Below are 21,546 nucleotides of genomic sequence, written 5' to 3'. Positions count from 1 at the left end.
CACTTCTTTATACACCCCTTCAATCCATCTCAAGAATGAAAGAGTCATTTTATGGTGAAGTGTGTTCTCCGCATCACATTTTTCAGATTATTGAGGAGAGTAAATTTATATGAATCATAAGTTATAAACATCGTGTTACATAAGAAAATCAAAACACAACAGTAGATTTAAAGTTCCTGAGATTTGGACTGGAGAGGTGGCCCAATGGTTACCAGTGCATACTATTCTTACAGAGGCCTGTGTTTGGTTCCCAGACCTAAATGGTGGCTCACACGGTCACCTGTTACTTCTGTCCTATGGGCCCTGATGGTCTCTTTTGACCTCCATGGGCAGCTGCATATATGATGCAAATATAATAATACTCAAGCATACATGGTTACACATACAATGAAATTTAAATTTTAAAAACTTATGCAAATATCTGCTTGAGTTTTAAACAACTTGATGCTTTGCTAATGACCCAAATTTGAACTGAATAAATACTCCGCAGTCACAGAATTGAAGCTTGAAGAACCCAAAGCATTAGCATCTGATACAAGCCACAGTGTCATTGATGGGGAATGTTTGACCTGCTACCCAGTGGTCTGCCTAGTATAAGATCCATTTAGCTACCATCAATAGTAAAATCAAGCATCATATTTTAGTATAGAAAATTCCATGTAACTTATGTCCGATATTACCCTTAGCTAAACATATCTTATAAGAATGAATAAATTAATACAACATTCATTGATCTTCACTCAATATTACAGAAAATTCTCACTTGGAAATACTCCCACTTATAGTAGGCATTTGAACATTAATAATCATGTGGCAGCTTGTCACTGGTGTTGAAAGCGAGCTGAGCAGCATTGTGCAGGCACAGAACACAGTGTACTATCTGAACTACCCCTTCCATTCATTCCCCTCCTACCTGCGAGTAATTAATACAGTGTAATTATATTAAATGTAAAGAAAGGGAAATGGAGCCACAGAAAAGAAAGTTTGTCCAAATGCATTTAGCTAATAAATAACGCAGCACGGATCTACGCTAAGTGCCTTTACTCTGCTCCCAAAGTCCTCACTTTTATTCATAAAGCCATGGAGGAGCTAATTCATGGTCATGAATTTATACTGCAGTATAAACAAATGACTGATACTATAATATATTCAACCTAAGGATTAGAGCATTCAAACACCTGTGTATCAGAAAACAAAACAATGCAAGCACGTCTTAAAGAACAAAGCTTAATCGGACTCATTATTTTGCTTGAAGGTAGAATTCATAATCCTGATATTAATAATTTGCAATGTTAAGCAGCATTTGGAATAGGCATCCCTGTGCTTTGTCTCCGTGTTGTCAGGTGTAAATTTGAGAGCGCTCAACAGTGGACCAGCACTTTCTTTACTGCAGCACCGAGAGTTCATACTGAGACATGAACACACAGCTCTTGAGCTCAGAAGGTGTTTTTGATTCACGGGGCAGGGCAGATGCCTGGTGTTTTCTCCCAGATAAACCTATGATGGCTATGCCACCATCTATTTGCCTTTGTGTTTAAACTTCATTTTTCTTTATGTTTTGGGAAATATTTTAGTGAGTATTTCAGATTTGATGAGAATGGTTAAAAATGAGGAACACCTTGACGTTGAGAGCCCGTAGCACATATATCCTATTAGGAATCACCAGGCGTTGCTCAATAGATTGGCACCAAGCATAGCAACTGCATACAGTATAGACGAATGTGACCTGGGCTCCCTGCTCTGCCCAGCAGTCCAGCTCTTTGTAGCTCCATGGAACTAGTTGCCAGGTAGGAAAATCTACCGTCAAATGTCCTTGGAAACATGATAAATAAATAAACAGGCAAGCAAAACAAAATACAAAAACAAACTCAAATCTGGAAGAACCTAGTACATTACGAACAAATTGACCAAAAAGTAAACCCAAACCATGAAGCAGTATTGGCTCAGGACTCTGGGTGATGACTGTGTCACCTGCTTCTCAGAATTACTGCTTTTCTGTATTTCTCATTTCCTAACTTTGAAGGAACTGCCTTCGGGAATTCTTTTTTATAGTATGGCCAATCTCTACCTAGCCCTTGATTCAGAATGACTCCAGTGCCTGATTCCAACTTGACTTCAGCAGTCACAGTACCTTGGGCAAGGCACTCTCACAGTGGAATACTCCAGTGTGGGACAGGAGGACTGAGTGAAAGATGGGAGTCACACTGGCTCCACTTAGCACTCTGTTTAGGGGAGGTGAATGTTTAAAGAAAGCTGGGAACTTTGAGAGGCTGGGGAGACAGGCAACTTGGGTCTGGGCAGTGCTTGACTTGCAAGCATAAGGTTTCAGTTCAAAATACAGAATTCACAAGAAAAAAAAAAGCTAGACAGAGCAATATGCCCTTGTGAATCTGTGGGACTCCCAGGCTGGCCTCTCTAGTCTACTTGGTAAGTTCGAGGTCATTTAGAGACCCTGTCTCAAAGAAAAACTGCATAGTGACCGTGGAAGAATACTGCTAGTTGTCCTCTGACTTATACACCATGTACAACACACACAAACACACACCCACATACATGTGAGCACACATACACACACACTCACACACATACACACATGAGCACACGCACATACACACACATGAGCACACACACACACATACACACACATGAGCACTCATACACACACTCACAGACACACATAGACACACTCACACACACACAACACACATGGGCACACACACACACACACACATACACACATGTGAGCACACACACACACCAGTTCCTCTGCATGCATATGATTACCATCCTCTCCACATAAAAGCAGTTTTGAAAAATCTGTTTTAACTCACTAATTGGATAAATGCATAAATGTAGATAAATTACCCATCTCGATAAAATAATAAAATCATTTCACCAAACCTGGTTGTTAAGCCAAAGGATCAAGCCAATTACGAAGGTTGTTTTAAGAATTAAAAGGAGGGCTGATGAGGGACAGTTCAGTAGACAAAAGTGTTGGCTGCTCTTGCAAGGGACTGGAGTTCAATTCCCAGCACCAGATAGGGGTGAGGATCACAGTGGCTGGAGACTTCAGCTCCAGGCACTCCAACTCCATCCTCAACTCTGTGGGACCAGCATGTACATGCATATGCACACACCTTTCTCCTACTCACACACACAATATAGACATATATGGAGAGAGAGAGAGAGAGAGAGAGAGAGAGAGAGAGACAGAGAGAGACACAGACAGACAGAGACAGAGAGGGGGGATCTTAAGTCAAGTCAAGCTACCAGTACACAGTGGAAAGCAGCCATGCCCCTTGCTTTCCTGGGGAAGCCACCAGTGCCCTGGGGAGCATTTCCCCTGCAGACTGGGATGTACATCCCAGCTGGAGGCTGTGTGCTACACAGAAGGACCTTGCTCGGCAAAGTTTGTGTTTATGACTTAAGTTTTTAAAAGAGGAATTTGGAAATGCTCCCAGATGCTGCATCTGCCCCAGGCCCTTGCACATCAGAGGATGAGGCCAGTGAGGGAGACAGCAAGGATGACTAAATTTATTAGGGACAGCGGGCTACTCTATCTTTCAGCACAGCAACAGTAGGTGATCCCATCAGAAACCTGCCTGTTGGCTGGCCTGCAGATCCAATCAGATATGCTTACAGCAGCCAGCCCCAGGCGAATGGAAACAGAATGCTGCTTCCTGAAAGAAACGAGTCTCACGTCCAAGTTCAACCAGAGTCTCAGCTGCTTTTTTGTATTCTAGAGAGTCCATCAGCTGTGACTTCCTCCTCACAACCTCTGTTGACTTTCTTTTGTTGTTTCTCCATCACAAAAGATATTAAGCAGAAGTTCAGCATGTCAGGAAACTTGAATTCAATTTTTAATTATGATGATTTCGATGTGTGGGGAAAACAGTTAAGCACGCATTAATCTCAATATATCTCAGCTAACAAGTAATCATGATTTACGACAGGCATACATGGGCAGCCAATCTCACCCATAAGCCAACTGTTTACTCTTTTAGGTAAAATCAAAACAGTGACATTGGATGTTCTAGCTCAGACTCCATTTCATTTCATTGCCTTTTCATACTAATATTTTAAAATATGGTATTTACAAAAAAATTCTCATTGATTAAACAAATATCTGAGTTTACATACTAATATAAACCTTGTACTTTATGTGCTTATTTTATCGTGTGTGTGTGTGTGTGTGTGTGTGTGTGTGTGTGTGTGTGTGTGTGATCTCGTGTGTGAGCATGGGCACTCATGCCAATGTAAGCAAGTGGAGGTCATAGGACACCTCTTGGTGTAGACCCTTGTCACTCATCCATCTTACTTGAGAAAGGGCCTACATGTTGTCAATAGTTCAGGCCAGGCTAGCTGACCTGAGGCTTCTGGGGATTCCCCCCTCCTCCTGTAGCTCCATGATGCTACAGGAGCGCTGGCTTTAAAGTTACACATTGCCATCTCTGGCTTTAACTTGGGTTCTAGAGATCTAAACTCAGGTCCTTGTTTTTACATGACAAATGTGTAAACCACACAGCCATCTCTTCAACCCCCTCATGGTTTTTGTTGTTGTTGTTTGTTTTGTTTTTGTTTTTGTTTTTAACAGAAACGTGAAGTCTGGACATAAATCCTCCAATCAAATATTTTCTTTTCTAAGAGTTGTCTTGGTCATGTTGTCTCTTCACAGAATAGAATAATGCATAAGAATTTATTCTTTACATGCACATTATTTCCATTGATTTTCATGTTTGCAGATATTGCCTTCACTGTTGTTTACATCAACTTTGTCAACACCTTTAAACTTTGTGCCTGTGACAAGTGCAAACCTCCTTGGCTTCACCACAGTGCCCATGGAGAGGAGCAGGGGGGGGGGGTTCCACAGAATGGGGAGACATTAACAGTTGTTGACTCAACTACAAAGGTTGGAGATAAAACAACCCTCAGATACATATTGTCACCCTCTCCCCAGTCAAGGTAAATGTTCCTTCTGAGTCTTTTCACAAGCCATGGTGACCACATGTGTTCTCTATGGACATGAGGGATTCCTTGAGCCCTTCTATGAGCGGGCTGCAGCATGTTCTAATACATAAGGATGGAGGCTACCCAAGGACGCACTTTGATCCAATGAGCTCTCCTTTCTTTCCTTTCCTCACATGCCTCCTATCTGCCCCCCAAACACAATCCTAAAGGGCTGGATAAGTTGACACAATCAGGCTACTATTATAAAAATGCTGAGTTTATTTTTCCATAAATAGACACCATAAAAAATTCATTGTTAAGAGATATCAAAATAATAGACAACACCTTGGGGCGTAGTGCTTCTCAAATAAAAGTGTCATCTACACTTACCTATAAAATCTGGGTGAACTGTTTTGGGAAATCTGCAGTACCCATCTCCAACAAAGCAGGCTCTCTGTGTCCCAGGGAGGGATAGTACACAGGAGGAAGACCATTGACTTCTGCAGGAGGAAGCCACCAGAGATGGACTGTAGCACTGTTGACTCCTGTCACCATGGGAGATCTTAGCTGAACAGGGGCTGAATGACACAGGACACAAAAGGACACTGAATAAAGCAGTGAGACACACCCTTGTGCACATCACACTTAGAGTTGAATCAATTGTTGTCATGGGTGCCTACATAATTCTATGACTGGGAAACAGAATGTAGAGTTGAGGGCAGCGATGACTAAACAAAACTCAAATGACTAACAAACCCCTGATACAAAACACATACACAATGAGGAAGCCTCTTACTGGAAATAATTTCTACTTTTCTTGCCAAATAACAGATATTACAGCCACTATGAGTGCCCTGAGCCCCCAATTATATGACTGTTGATTTCAAAGGTTCCTTTGCTGACTGCCTCTCTGGATGTCTCTGACAGAGTGGATGTTGCCTTATTTGGAACCTACAGAACTGTAGTTTTGAACTGTGCCCAGCCTATGACCAGCACTTTTCACAGAAGCAGAGCCTCTTGTCCTGACCTGCACTAAACTGGTACTAAGCAGGTAGCAGAAATAATGGACATGGACAAGGGGGAAGGAGAGGAAAGACTGACTTACCAGGAACAGGGTATAGGTGACTTGATCCCACTATGTCCCCCAAATCAATTGCTAATATAGAACTAATGACCTTAGGTTGTGAAACAATGTTTACTTCATTTTATTATCTTATTCTTAACATATTGGGGTTTTACTCTAGAGGGCCTCACACTCTACCTCTCTGCTATAGGCCTAGTCTATAGTTTGTTTTCATAGACAAATGGCTTTAAAATATTTGAACATTTACTTATCATGTGGTATGTGCATATGTGCACTTAGGCTCATGAACTTATTATCATGGCATGTATATGGAAGCCAGAGGGCAAAGTCAGGGAATCATTTCTCTCCTTCCAGTATACAGGTCATGATAACTGAACTCAGGATGCAAAGCTTGTGACAAGTGAGTTTGCCCACTGATTAGATTTTATTCAGTCAAACTGAGAGGAAGGCACAGATTTTATCCACACACCCCATGCCCTGCACAAACATGGCCTTTCTTCTCATGTCTATTTTTCATGAGTTATTCTCACAATGGATGAGTCTGCACTGAGGTGCCATGTCATACAAAGCTAAATGTTCTCTATGGGTTCACTGCTGTATAGGCTGTGGGTTTAGGAAAATGTCTAACACATATCCATCATTGTAGTTTCTTACAACATATATATGCATAAATATGTGTGTATATGTATCTGTGTGTGATGTGTGGTGTGTGTGTGTGTGTGTGTGTGTGTGTGTGTGTGTGTGTGTGTGTGTGTTTTGTGACAGGGCCTTTCTATATAGTCCAGATGAACCTTGATGTTGACTTCTTACCACAGCCTGCCAAGTCCAGGGAACTACCGTGACCAGCAACATACAGGGCATTTTTGACTTCTGCCAAAATTCTGTTAGTCATTTATCTGTGTTCTCAACTCCTTCTCACAACTACTGATCTCTTTATAATCACTATAGCCTTTTTGCCTTTCCCACAGTAATTTGGGATCATAAAGTATACACTGATTTCAAGATTAAAATTCCTTTGACTGCTTCTTAGCTTCAGCACTATTAATATTTCATTCTCTCTGTGTGTGTTTTTATTTATCCATCTGGTAAAGCATGGCATGATCAACTTCCTTTTACCAATTATCAATAAAGTTGGTATAAATATGCATGGATGCAGAGGTTACTGTATCATCACTATTTCTTAAGTCTTCAGGGGGTCAGAAGCACTAGGCCATATGCTAAGAACACGTCTTCAGAAGTAGCTGCCCCATTACCTAGCCATGCCACCAGTGCAGGGCAGGTCTTAGATATTTCAATGCATGTGAAATGATATCAGTGTGCACTTACTGCCTCACTTACAGTGAGGACCATCTTCGCATCCTTAATTATTCTCTCTCTCTATATATTCTTTGGGAAGGCAGTTATTTTCATGTGTAATTTCCTGATTTTTATCCTATGCTTAGAACTGACAGAAATGAAAGCAAACAGACAAGCAAACGCCACTCTGAAGACAAAACAGAACATCTGATGTACAGCACCTTGCAATGCTAGTATAAGCATAATGGCTTCTAAGTCTTGCAGTAACCATGGTCTCAGACTTGTCTCAGTCATTACTCAGGGACCACTGCTGAGGCATGGTGAGACCTGGTACACTCAGATCCCTTATAATGGCAACTCCTGGGAGCAGCTAAGAGATTCTGCTAATAAACAGTGTTTAAAAACTGTCCATGTCACATGATGAAAGGAAAATCTAACTAAAAGCTGAGTTATTAAAAAATAAATGCCAATATTCAAGTATGACATCTTTTTTGTTGGAGAGAAGATTTTCCATATAGCTCTTCCTGGCCTGGAACTTGCTATGGAGACCAAGCTGGCCTGAATCTCACAGCAATCCTCCTGCCTCTGCCTCCTGAGAACTGGAATGGAAGGAATGGAGCGTCAGTGATGGATGGCCCCACCTTCAATGATGTCATTTTGCTTTAAACTGTTATTAGCAGGCTAACTTCCATCCCTTCTTTAAGCATGTAGGCTGAATTGGAGAGGTGAGAGAGAAGAAAGTAATGAACACAACTATAGCCAAGTTTTTTTTGCCCAAGAACCCAAACTATGTTGGTGAACTTTTTGTTTACATTTCTATTAACACAGCCTTGGACAGAAAAAAGAAATCATTTTCTGTTTCAAAAAACATGATGTGGTATGAGTCCAAGAGCTGAAATCCTAAAAGTGTGACAGGGTGCTCACCTTAAGAGCATAGAAAGAAATATTACCAGTTACCCAGAATTGCTGGCCAACTTTCCAAAGAGAATCAGCCAGCTACAACTCTATTTTAACTTTCAGAAGGAGCAGAGCAAAAAGTTCATTGACTTAAATAGAAAATTAACAACTGTATTCATCATCTGCTGCAGGAATCTGTGTGATATTTTTATACATGTATGAATCATATATGCATGGCTTCTCTTGGTACTCTCTGCCAAAATTTAGCTAAATGGAGTGTTCTCAGTTGTCATTCTAATAATCTAAAACAAAATAACAAGATAAACCAGCCTGAACCTTTTGCACTCAGTTTATATTTGGAGCTGAAACTCCCCTGCATAATTTTCTGTGGCTGTCTATGCATTGTTACAGGCTCAGGTGGGCAAGAAGGCCCTTCATGGGTTTAGCAACAATTAGCATGGTTTTCTTTATAATTTGACTTTTTGTATGTATGTGCAAGGGTGTGTGTGTGTGTGTGTGTGTGTGTGTGTGTGTGTGTAGACCATAGGGGCATCTCAGGTGGTGTTATTCTGTTACTTCTTGAACACAGTCTCCTTCTTTGAGGTACAATGTTTTACAGGCTTGGAGCTAGAGACAGATCAATGAGACTGGTCTGGCTGGCCAGCCAGCCCCAGGAATACTCCTGTCTCTGCTCCCTGGTGCTGATATTTCAAGCACATACCATAATAGCCCACATTTTCATGTGGCTTCTGGGTACCAAAATCCTCTTCTCCCCTCATCTGCCCTTTTTACTTTACAGACAAGGAAAGGTTGGTATTTGAGCCCTTTGGCTATATCAGTTTCTGTATTGTACATAGGATCCTCAAGTGTTTCAAGCACATGAAGTTGACATTTTTAGTTTGAAAAATTCCATCCAGTCCATTTCCACTGATGTTCAGAAGAACTCTCTCAAATGAAGAATTTTTTCTACATCTACTCAATTTAAACTAAAGACTTGAAGCTTGGATAAATGTGGTGACACCTTGCTTGTACAAATAAAGCCTGTCTTGAGGGTCAGAGAATGGCGCTTGCCACTTGCTAACCATAGAGGTCTGGAGGTCTGTACAGACAGACAGACAGACACAGGCACGCACGCACACACATGCGCGCGTGTGCGCGCGCGCACACACACACACACACACACACACACACACACACACACGAGCTTAGCTTAAGGAGGGTTACTTGCCAGAGTGTCAACACAAAGGGATTATAGACACACAAATATGTCTATTAAATTATCTGTCATCCTAGCAAAACAAACTAAGAGATATCTTGGAGCAATGGAAACAACTTTAGGCTTCTTGAAAATGTTTTCATCTTAATGTCTTATGCTACAAATATTTCAGAGAAATCATTTAAACTTTATCTTGTTTGCCTGAGTTATCCTACCTACAAATTGAGGAAGAATTTCCAATGCAATACATTAATACCCACTGCCACTTCCATTCAAATACATAGCCTAGTTCTTTTTAAAATGTGTGTGTGTGTGTGTGTGTGTGCGCGTGCACACGCGCGCGCTGTGCTTTCCTTCATGTGTGGTGAATAGGTTTGCTTGTGTCCATTTGTGGATCCCCTGAAGAGGACTGAGGAGGCCTGGTACCCCGCCCTGTCATCATCTACCCCAGCCCCCTGAGATAAGGCTCTTTCATTGATCCTGGATCTCATTGCTGCTCTTCAGCCAGACTGGCTGTGCAGGAACAGGAAGCCCTAGCAATTCTCTCATGCCCACCCCTCTAACAGCACTGGGCTTACAGACGTGAACACGCAGCCATGTCTGGTTTCTGTGTGGGCTCTCAGGTCTGAATTCAGATCCTTGCATTTACACAGTAAGCACGCATATCCACTGAGCCCACTCTTCAGCTCCCTAATAACTTTATATTTTACAAAAATTGTTCTGAAATGCTCAGCTATTCCACTTCCTTTATGCAGCATTTGCTACCCTATTATCTGATTAATAGCACAGCATAATGAATAAATTTACACTTGCAAATTTTATGGAGCATGGAGTCTTAAGCCAGACACTCATAGGTCTTTAGCATCAAATCACTTCATTTGTTTTCAAAACCTAGTGTGTGAAGTCTGTGTGGTAAGTCATTCACTATGACTGGATACCATCTACTTCCTACAGTAAGGCCAGGCATCCAGATGTGACTAGAGTTTCCTTTGTTCAGTGTGCATAGGGTATAGCCTAACATAGGACATCTGTGGGCACTCTGTCAAAACAAAATTATTTTGGCTTTTCCTCAAAGATCTAAAACCATGTCAGGAAACATTACTTTGCAAACACTTCTTGGCCCAGATATCTGTATGTCCGGCTCTGAGACTGGGGCCTAAGAGTGAACTCCCAGTCCGGAAACACTCTGCTCAGCAACCAATGAAGGAAGAGGAAGGGGTCTCCATAGGAGCCTAGAGGCCCTCTTCCCTGCTCTTATTGACCAACTATTTGCTGACTCTAGAGAACAAAATATAGTTTTCTACTTCCTTCCTGCTTCCTGGTCAGCACCATGTGAGGCTGTGGACAGTGGAAATATCTAAATCATTGGATCTCTCTTTTCTTTATTTTGTCTTCACTGAGACTCATGGTTGAGTTTAGGTGGATCAAATAGTGATTCTCAGTTAGAATACTAGCATGGGGTTCCTGACATACAGGTCTCCTTAGACTTCAAAGAAGCAGACCATGGTCCCTTTACATTTCCCTCCAGCACTCTGCCATCATTTCTCTACCCAGAATGTAGCATACATGATCTTTCTGTGTGACATGTCACACAAAGGCTACAAAGCATGACTTTAAGAGACCTCAAGTGAACTTGGTGGTGGCATTTCGGGTGGTGGTAGGTCAACTGTCCATAACTAATACTGCCCAGGTCTAAAGAGAAGAAGACCCATTTACTTCTGAACTGACATACTGAGTAGGCAGGTAACAGCCACTACTACCATTCCCTAAAGTCCACCATTAATATAAGAGGTAGTTGCTCCAACTGCAATTATGGCATCTTTGCTGCACAAACTTGAAGCTTTTATAGGGCCTGTGCAATTAGTTTCTTAAACGTATCGTAACACTTGCCTGTCTGACAGCACAGTATTGATTTTTTAATCATTTTCAAGTCTCCTCCAGCACAAATAAATGTACTATAGTTACAGTTAATGCACTGTGTACACGCATTAAACATGGGTGTGACACAATTTATTATTTTGTGATATATAGAATCTGAGTGCTCCATCTCAGAAAGTGTCCCAGTGATTTCATATCAGTATGGGTGTTACCATTGTCCTTGGTCCTCCGAACTCTTTAACTTCAAACAGCAAGAGACCTTTTCTTAATAAGATACTTAGGCCTTCTAAAAAAAATAGGAGGGGTGCTACATATAAATCTTTTATATATGCCAGTGTGGGAGAAAAAAATGTAATAGCCTAGCAAAGAAGAGAGTGTATTTTCCTAAAGGGGTCACTGTGGGACCAATGGAGACTTTATTCTCTATAGCATTTTTGCCTATTCAGTTTCTTTCCTGAAAGTTTTGTTTTGTTTATTTTGGGGGATGCATCTGTCAAAGTATTTTGGAGGAAGTTGAGCCTCTAATGTAGCCAAATTTTACATATTTTGGTTGTTATTTTAATACCCTGAGGAAAGCGCAGAGCCAGAACATGGCTAAAGAACGGTTCCATTTTCTAGAGGTGATTTCTGCATATCCTTTCTGTACGCCCAAAAGGCCAACAGGAAACCTGATAAAAGTCACATATCCAAAAGCAGTCCTGGTCTCAGAGGTCAATGTGCATTTCACAAGCCAGCCTTTTCCTAGGTACATCTGAGCCCTTAAAAGTGAAGTTGGTGAGTAAAATGAGGTTAGTTTTGTTTTGTTAGAAATATCATTTTAGTTTTAGCATCGAATGGAAAACAGATGCCAGCAATTTCTCTCAGAACAGATGGCAATTCTGTCTAATAGTGCAGCTCTGTATTAGCAAGGTCTGCTGTGTATACAAACAGCAATAAACACGAGGTAAGGATCAAAATAAATTTTAATTGTTGACATTAAATCCTGGCAGCACAGACTAAGGCTGCAACATCTCCTTTTCAAGTCTGACACATTTACTTATGTTACAGAAGTCTTTCTGAAAGCTGCCAGTACCCAGCTACAATGAAAGTATGTTTTTACACTCCTGGTTAGTCATCAGACTGGATACCCACCTCCCCATGGATGACATGCCATTAGTTCCATTACCTATGAAAATTATTTTTTCAAGTTCCCAAAGAAGGTGACATTTAACTAAGAAGCAAAAGAGTGCTCCATGCAGTTGTTCTATAAGGGGCCACACCATTATCAAAACTATGTTTTCTTCACCCTGCTAAGTAACGATCTCACATCAAACCCATCTTGTTAGAATGCCAAGTTGGGCAGTCTTAACCTTCTCCCAAAGTGATACACCTTTCATCTTGTTTGCCTGCTCTGCAGGGCTCTGAGGGAAATCTCAGCTTCTCCAGCCATGCTTGCCATGGGCTTACTGGGGGTCAAACATGCCAACAGCACAGATCCCTTTCTCAGAACACCTCTAGTGGTCTAGTAGTACAGGTAATATCCTTTATTGATTTGGGGAAGCTGTCATGTTTAAAAATAATCACAATGAAAAATAAAAATAACACTCAGGTTGGTTTGGCTTTTCCATGTCTGCTCAATAACAAACACGCTTTGCAATCATATTTCTTTAAAAAACGGATGTATTTTTTTAATCACGAAAAATATATTGCTCCCACCATATGGGACAAGCAACGACTCAGCAACCGATTTCAGATGCAGCATATTGAGCTGACCATATGTTCCAATGCTGTTGAATGGCTGAGTGATTCATGCCCGTCACATTCTAGTATATCAATTAAAGCTCCTTGAAGCCTGCATGATTTGTGCCTCTGTTATTAAACCCTGCTAATTCATCCCACTTACACATCTGTTATAAATCTCTAGGAGTGCTGCATGATTCATGGCAATCTGTGAGCATGCTACAGCAAATTCTTCTCCTTGTAATTAACAGTAAATTGTTTTACTGCCATGCAATGAATTTTTCAGTTATATCGCAAATGAACTCCTAAATGTGCGAGTTTTTTTTCCCCCTAAGAACTGACTTATATCATTAGGCAATTAAAAAGTATTGCTTTGAACCAAAAGCTTTTAATCAAGAGGAATACAACTTAAATATTGCTTAAGAGCCCTGGCAATTTGACATGGTGTTTGCAAGTATAAAAATAATCTCCATTGAGAGAGAAAACAAACAAACAGAAAGTCCTCCATGTGCCCAGGATCTCCTCCATGAGAGGGAGATGAGCTGCCATGGATGACACATGGGGAAGCTATGTTTCTGCAGATACAGTTTATCTGGGATGGGCCTCAAGTCATCTGTCAGTCCCCAATTTCTCAGGCTGCTTTACACTTCTCTCATTGTAGAATGCCGTCCTTACTCTTGAAATAAATAATTGGATAATTAGCCAAGTTGAATCATCAGAGGACTCCAGGCCTGTTCAAGTGTTCTTGTCAAAGGTGAAGCGAATTCATTTCAGCTCTGCAGATCTTCCAAGAGCCTTTGATTTCCTCCTCACTTTCTTGGCAGCAGCCTCGGATTCATGAGTCCATACATCAAGTCAGTAGTTTTAACAACAAATGGAATTAAATTCAAAGAAGGGAAACTAATTGAAGGACAGCAACAAAAGTGTCGGGTGATGTGCTTTTTAATATGGCCTGCCACATTTGCATGATAATTTTTCCTTTTTAGCATGGAGCAGAAAGTGACTAGCTTAATGAGGGATTATTCAAGACAGGAAGGAACAAAATGCATTCATAAGTAGGAACAAAGATGGCATTATGAGATGGAAACCAGCAACCTCGGAGAAGGGACTGGATGATTGCCTTACACACCATGAATAAAAAGGTAGAAAAATATTTATATTAGTATTCACTAATGACTATATAGACAAGATTGTTGTAATTAAAATTATAAATTAACATATTAAGAGTGCGTGTTTAATCACTCTGGGTCTCATTCACAATGAAAAGACTTATGTCCCTGCATGCAAACAAGGTAGGTTTTCTACCCAGGAGAAAGGGGATCTACATTATACTTTAGGTTCAGAGAAAAACTTGCTTGATAGCAGATGGAGACCTCTCAGCTTATAGTCTGGTACGAATGACAGGAAAAAGAAATGACATAGTATTCCTTCAGAAATGGATCTCCTCAAGGAAGATTTAAACCTGATTGACTTGGAAAGTCACAAATTTCCTAAATGAAAATCTTTTGTAGATATGTAATATGGATTTTAAGAAGGTTCAGCCCTTCTAGTAACTTCCTCAGATGACCAGGAGCAATTCTATAGCATTAACTCAAGTGTTCCTAAGTGCTCCATGAAGATTCCATCCACTCAGAACTGTGCAGGTACCAAACCCAAATCTAACAGAGTACCCAGGGTGAAGGGCACCCATTCTCTCATATGAACCAGAAAATATTTAAAATAAATCATCTGGTTCTAAAGCTGTTTCATGACATTTCCAGATAAAACTTCTAAGTATTTTTTTTTAAATAGTGACTAAGATTTTAATGAGGAGGTATTACTGTTGTGGTCCCACACTTCTAAATGCCTACTTGGATTTGTGACTTTTAATTTCAAGGCTATTGAATGGCAGGCCTGAACCCCTCCCATTAGACTTAGAGGAGTTAAATCTTCTGCAAACCCCACAGCATGCTGCCTCACTGTTCTCCAGAAATAACAGGGCAGTGAGGTTCAAAAAGTGACTGTTCAACTTACATCCCAATACAAACTTGATTACACAAAAGCCCTGCCCTCCATGCTGGTGTCTGTGTCTGGTTCATGAGTCTTATTTAGCTGTTTAGTCTTGGGGCATGTATGGGGGAAAGAAACATAAACACCTACTAAAAGTAGGAGGCATGAAGGATAAAGAGTCAGCAGTTGCTGGGCTGGGCTTGCAGGCAAATAAAAGCTAATTTTTCTTCTCATTGCTCTGAATACACCTGCCAATGGTGTATTTTACACAGAAATAAACATAGCAAAAACATTTTCTCACTGTCAGTGTGTAAATTACTTCTATTGGTAGATGAGGAGTCACCTGTTCTGACAGCATATACTGATGGATGGCTAAGACTAAGCTCTCTTTTCTTTATTTTCCAAAAGCCACTGAAATAATTTCTCCAGCAGAATAGAAAAGATTTCCCGCAGGAACAGAAGCTAATGTAATGGTTTGAATAGAAACAGGATGAACGGAAATGTTTGTCGAAACTTCAAAGGATTGCCTTTGACTCTTCTTCACTGCTGCTCAATCCTGCACACACAGCTTCAGCTCACAGGGACCTCGCCTCTCTTACTCTCTGGCCATTCTCTTCCTTTCTCTGTTTCCCAGCATGCATGTACTCACTCAGATACCCTCCTTCACCTGCACCTTCTCAGTATCACTGATGTATTTTCACCACAGCCCTCCATCTCTACAGAGGATTATAAAATCATCAACATTTTAACCAACAGATTTATATGCTCTGTTGCTAGCAGCTTATAGCTGCCATGGATATGTTCCCACCAAATGATCAAACATAACTGCATGGTTTTGTTTTTCCTATGTGTTTATCATTCCCATTTTATTTAACAGAAACATCATGGTCTACTCAAATATTTATTGTCATCTCTAAATTCTTCCTCTTCTGAACCCGTGGCTAGTCTCGCTATGCTACTAACCATCTCATCTGTCAATCTTCACTTCCAGTCACTGGATAAAGTCCATTTGTCCCCACTGAGCATCTATGCATATCCCCGCTGAATGTACTGCCAGAGATATTTTCATAAACCATGGATTCATCATAACAATATCTACAACAGTACCAACCTCTAACATGGGCACTAGTACATTTCATATGCACAATAAATAGATACAAATGTTTTCAATCAACCAAATTTATCTACAACAGCATCAAGTGAATTTCCTAACCTCTTCTCTGTTCCTAGAGCCTTCTTTTCAGCTCAGAGTCCTAGCACATATCCTCATGCAAATTAGTCTGTTAAATGTTAACTCCTTAATCTAAAGACCATGCACATTGTCTTTTGAATTCCCTACTTTGCATTCAATGGTTGCTTTCTAATGAGAGATTTTTACAAGATAACATATTAATGGTGTGCTTGGGGCACATAGGTGACTTTATACTTAAACAACAAATTTGAAATTTGTTATCTAGACACATTTTTAATTTTATTTTGCTTTAATTTTTATTTTTATTTTTTATCTTTTATGTGTATGGTGTTTTGCTTGCATATCTGTCTGTGGGTCTGTACACCATTGATGGAAGCCCAGAAGAGGACATTGGATTCCCTGGAGGTGGAGTTACAGATGGTTGTGAGCTGTCATGTGGGTGCTGGGAATTGAACCTGGATTTTCTGAAATGACAGCAAGTGTTCTTAAACCCTGAGATTTCTCTCCACTACATTTTAAATGTACATAATGGGAAAACTTTGGCCAACCTAATCAAGCCTCAGTTGCCCTGCCCAGGTGTCCAGGCCAGCCCACATGAGCATGTGCATGAGCACCAAGTACTTCCAACCTGAGCCAAGCCTGCCTCTATGCCCAGAGAATGCTAACAAAGAGACACCTGACCCAGAGACACCAATGAGGAAAGGACAACGCAGCAGAGTCAGCCACCTGAGCCAATAGGACCCCGGGAGGGGTATAAAGGCGGGTCTAACTTCCTTAATAAATGAGTCTGCAGCATGTTCTGCTACCCACTGACTCCCAGTGCCTGAGTCTTTGGTGCTGCATCTTCTCACACACTTCCCCAAGGGCTGCCTGAGCAGAGTAACCAGCAACAAATGGTATATTTCTCATAAAAAGAAAAACACTTCAGACTTTAAGATTTTCTGGTTTGTTTTCACAAGGCACCTGGCTTTAGGGCTCTCTGTTGTTAGGTAAATGCTAAGAGAGTGAAGATGTAAAACCCAGCTCTTGACTCTGGTAACACTGTAAATTCTCACAGCAGGGATAAGGTGTGTGTTTACATTGGCTAACAAATATGTGTCATGAGATGGCAATTGCAATAAGAAGAAAACCTTTGGACATTTTGCTGTGGTGAACATGTCTTTACACATGTTCCCCACATCATCTTTTAAACTACAGAAATACCACACAAAATTTGCTATCCTTATTCTTTAAACTGGAAAGCTCAGTAGTAGAGACAACATAAATCACTTAAGGGTCTCACAACTGGTGCTCTAACTAGAGCACAAAAAGTCCCCCACAGGCACACTTGCTAAAGTCTCCTGCTGATAAGTGCTTTTTTGGAAGGTTCTGGAATCTTAAGATGGAGCCCAGTAAGGGGCAGTAGATCACACACAGGAAGTGTATCTTTGAAGATTATACCTGTCGCCTTAGTCCTTCCCTACATTCTGCTTCCTGTTTGCCATGATGTGAATAGCATCTCCCTCTCTATAGTCCCACTGTCATCCTGTTCTGTCCTAGTACATGGGGGCCAAATAAGCAGGTAAGCATGGACTCAACCCACTGACACTGAAACAAAACAAACTTTCTGTCTTTAGTCATTATATATGGCGTTGATCACCATTGTGCAGAAATAGCAAACCTAGCTTGTAAATAGCAAAACCCAAACTCATACTCTTGTGTTCTGGTTAATTTTTTCCCATTTAAGTATATTTATAAGTTAGAAATAATAGCTAAGAAGAAAATAATTGCTCATCATCCCACAAAATGCATATGAATATTTTTTTATGTTTACTTGGGAGGCTGAGGCAGGAGGATCATGAGTTTGATTTCAACCCAAACTAAATAATGAGATCTTATCTGGAAAAATAAAATAATGCAAAACAAAGCATAACTGCTATCTATCACCCACATCTAAAATCTATGTAGCCTTTAGAGGTTATGAGATATTTCCAGGTTCTATTTCTCTGTGATAAAAAGGTAGAGAGGCCCAGGTTCAGTGGCACACACCTGTAATCCCAGGACTCACAAGGGAGAGGTAGGCAAACTCATGAACTCAAGGCCAGCCTGGACTACATAGTGGGTTCCAGTAGTGTATCTCAAAAACACCCAAGCGGATAAAAGTAAAAAGATTGGGGTGCGGGAAGTAGAGAGTCATAGAACAGTTTTAATTTACACTTCCTTTTTGACTAAGTACAGGTGCAACAAAACATAGTAGTGCATTCTGGCATTTCTGGCAGAGGCAGGAAGAATGCCACAAACTTGAGGCTAACCTGATCTATGGAGTAAGTCTCACGAAGCCAGGATCTCAAAAAATTCGAGCAAATAAAGAGGAATGATGAGGATGCTAAACACTTCTTCAAACATGCGTTGGCCACTCAGAGGCTTTGGTTAACTTTTTATGGTCTCTCCTGTGACAATGGCCCAAGGGTTCCCCACTAATGATTGCAAAGGAACTGCTGAGAGCACTGGCTGTAGAGCCTTCCATGTAATAGGAACTCACTGCTTCAACACCTAAGACGGGATCATTGGGGATGCTATCAATGATGGCAGAGTGGCAATTTTTTGTTGTACTCTAGTCTCCAAAATATATCTGGCTCACAAGGTCAGCCAAATCTCATTCCGGTGCCTTTTATTGGCTGTGTCTGTAGGAAGATGGGCTGTCATATTTAGAAAATGTGCCAGATTAGCACTCGAATCTTGCATCCAGGGGATGCAGATGGTACACTATGGCATGGAGGAGCAGGACTTCTGTAGATGTAGAGCAGACAATGTTGTTATGAGGGAGACAAGTTCTACTAACAACATCTTTCAGGAGAAGAATGTTGAGTGGAAGCTAGAGGTAGATATTTTCAGTCCACTTAAAAATTCACTTCTTCAAGGCTGGGAGATGGCTCAGCAGTTAAGGTGCTTGGTGAGGGTCTTGAAGTCAATCTCTAGCACCCACATGGTGGAAAGAGAGACTTGTGTGTTGTCCTCTGATCTCCACTGATGCACTGTGCATGTGTATGATTACACATGTGCACACACACACAACAAATACATAAATAAGTACAATGAGAGAGAGAGAGAGAGATCTTCCTTTCCCAAAAAAAATGGGTCTAAAGATCTAAAGATGCTGGTTTGTCTGAGACCCCAGTGTTCTCTATTCACTAAAGGTTTAGATTTGGGTTGGACAAACACAGGGAGATGTGACTATAACTATAGTAACCTTAGGTAGCCATCAGAACTGGATGACTTCACAATGTTGGATCACTTTGGGGCCTGAAACTCCCACCTGTCTCACTGCTGGTCTCTCTATCCCACACTCCACCAGAGACCAATCTAGCTTGTGGTCAATCTCTGTCTTACTTTTGTCTTATCTGCAAGATTGAATATTCTTTTGAATTTTGTCCCAAATTGTGCCACTTTTGCCAAAAAGCAGATAGAATCCACTTCTCTTATTCAAACGAAGTACTTTTGAGTCAGAAAATGTATAAAAATGAATGGGCTTATAGAAAAAGTGGGACTCCAAATGATTTAATACACTTTGATACTCCTTCAATGCACTCACACATCTGAAGTACACATAGATTGAACATAAATTCATGAAGAAATCTGTTGTTGAGATAATAAACCACATTGCCATGGGACTTGGATTTCCTTCACATCAGTGGAAAATTGTAACAAGCAAAAGTAAATGTGTGACATAATTTGAACTGAATTAGTTTTCCCAGGACTGGAGATAGGAACAAAAGAATTAGGTATACAGATAGCAGGATGATTTAAATATATGTTTGTACAATACCTAGAATTCATGTTGGAATCCCCTAACCTCTGTACATGTAGACGAATCCATAAAGATAACCTAAGCCTTTGAAAGACAGCACACAGAAACAATGGGAATTGAAAACATTCTAACATTCTAAATGCTATTAGTGGAATCTATATGGTAGTGATATGTGTCTTCAGCTTTATTTAAACCTAGTTGGCTTGCAATAAAGCAAACAAAAATGATACAAACCACATTCTAGGATTTAACAATTTTCCTATTACATTGTACAAACATAGGAGATTCTTACTAATCATAAATAAAATAATATGTAAGCACTTGCCTATCCAACAGATGGAAATACAGTACCAGGGCAACCAAGAAATTGCTAGATATCATGGGACAGGAGTAGGTAGTCCCAACACAAAGAGAAAAGTTAAGATGGAGGGAAAAATATCCTGTGGCCTCATGTGATGCCTCCTAAACACATCTCACAATTGCCAGGACATTTTGAGTTCCTAGGTAGAGGCTGAGCACAGGCCCAATTTGGGATTCTTCCAATGTGTCTATAACCCTTAACTCCATGTTGATTTGTTTAAGAATTTCAAGACAAACAGCATTCAGGGTTACTAAGGGAGCATCAGAGCCAGAAAAGACACATGTGAAATCCAGGAGTCCTGAAGGGGTTTATTCTCAATATGGATGTATTTCTTTATATGCAGTTGGAATGTGCTCACCTGCTGGTGGGGTTTGTTCTGCTCCTGAAGCACTGGTCACACAGTCCACTGAATTGCAGAAGGAAACAGTAAAGGTGTAGATCCCATAAGGCTGGAGTCTTATGATGTAAGAGAGATCTTGGCACTTAGCAGAATGCAACAGCTTCAAAGCAAAACAATAATAATCGTAATCAGATAAGAATAAATGCATAGCCTATGACCTTGACATTACAAATTTTAAAAATTCAGACAGAGGGAATTATTGTCAACTCCCATAAGTAAAGCAATTTCAAAAAAAAAAAGGAAAGAAAGAAATCTCAACAAGACAGGGTTTAATTGATAATTGTACAATCACACTGTTTTATGAGGTAATAATGCAGTTCCTGAGTGGATAAATGAGAAAACGGAGTTATGGCCTCATAAAGCAGCATGGATGTGTGGTTATTGTCACCAATGGTAGAGATAAAGATGGCGACATCGACATAGTTATTGTGAAAAATTCCAAACAAAGCCAACAGATACGCAGGGTGGAGATACCACATGCCACTTGATGGCACAGCATAGGACAATAACATGGTTCTAAATCATCCTATCTTTTGTTTAATACCTCCACAGTAGTAAAGGCAGAAGTGTAGATGCTAAGTGAACATTCCTTTAGGTTAAATCTCACTTCCTTTCCTATCCAAATAAACACATAAATTAGGCTGATAATCACATTTTGTGAAACATGGTCATCATTTGACATTTTCAAAGGAAAGTGGAGGGTTTGAGCAAAAGAGATTGGGAGAAACACCATAAACAATTAAACAGCCAGAAAGAATTCATCCTATTATTATGACTAGA

General features: G+C 40.5%; 1 protein-coding gene across 1 annotated transcript in view; it reads right to left on the bottom strand.

Annotated features, from left to right (window-relative positions):
• Nucleotides 1-5,323: 5,323 nt before the first annotated feature.
• The window catches only part of Ush2a (usherin), a 213,811-nt gene continuing 197,588 nt past the window's right edge, over nt 5,324-21,546 (bottom strand). Inside the window, 3 exon segments of the mRNA XM_051185778.1 lie at nt 5,324-5,421; nt 5,424-5,525; nt 20,725-20,866. Of these exon segments, the coding sequence (XP_051041735.1) occupies nt 5,324-5,421; nt 5,424-5,525; nt 20,725-20,866 (342 nt within the window).

The sequence above is a fragment of the Phodopus roborovskii genome, unplaced genomic scaffold (assembly GCF_943737965.1).
Source record: "Phodopus roborovskii unplaced genomic scaffold, PHOROB, whole genome shotgun sequence".
NCBI lineage: Eukaryota > Metazoa > Chordata > Mammalia > Rodentia > Cricetidae > Phodopus > Phodopus roborovskii.
This window is presented reverse-complemented; position numbering and strand designations above follow the sequence as displayed.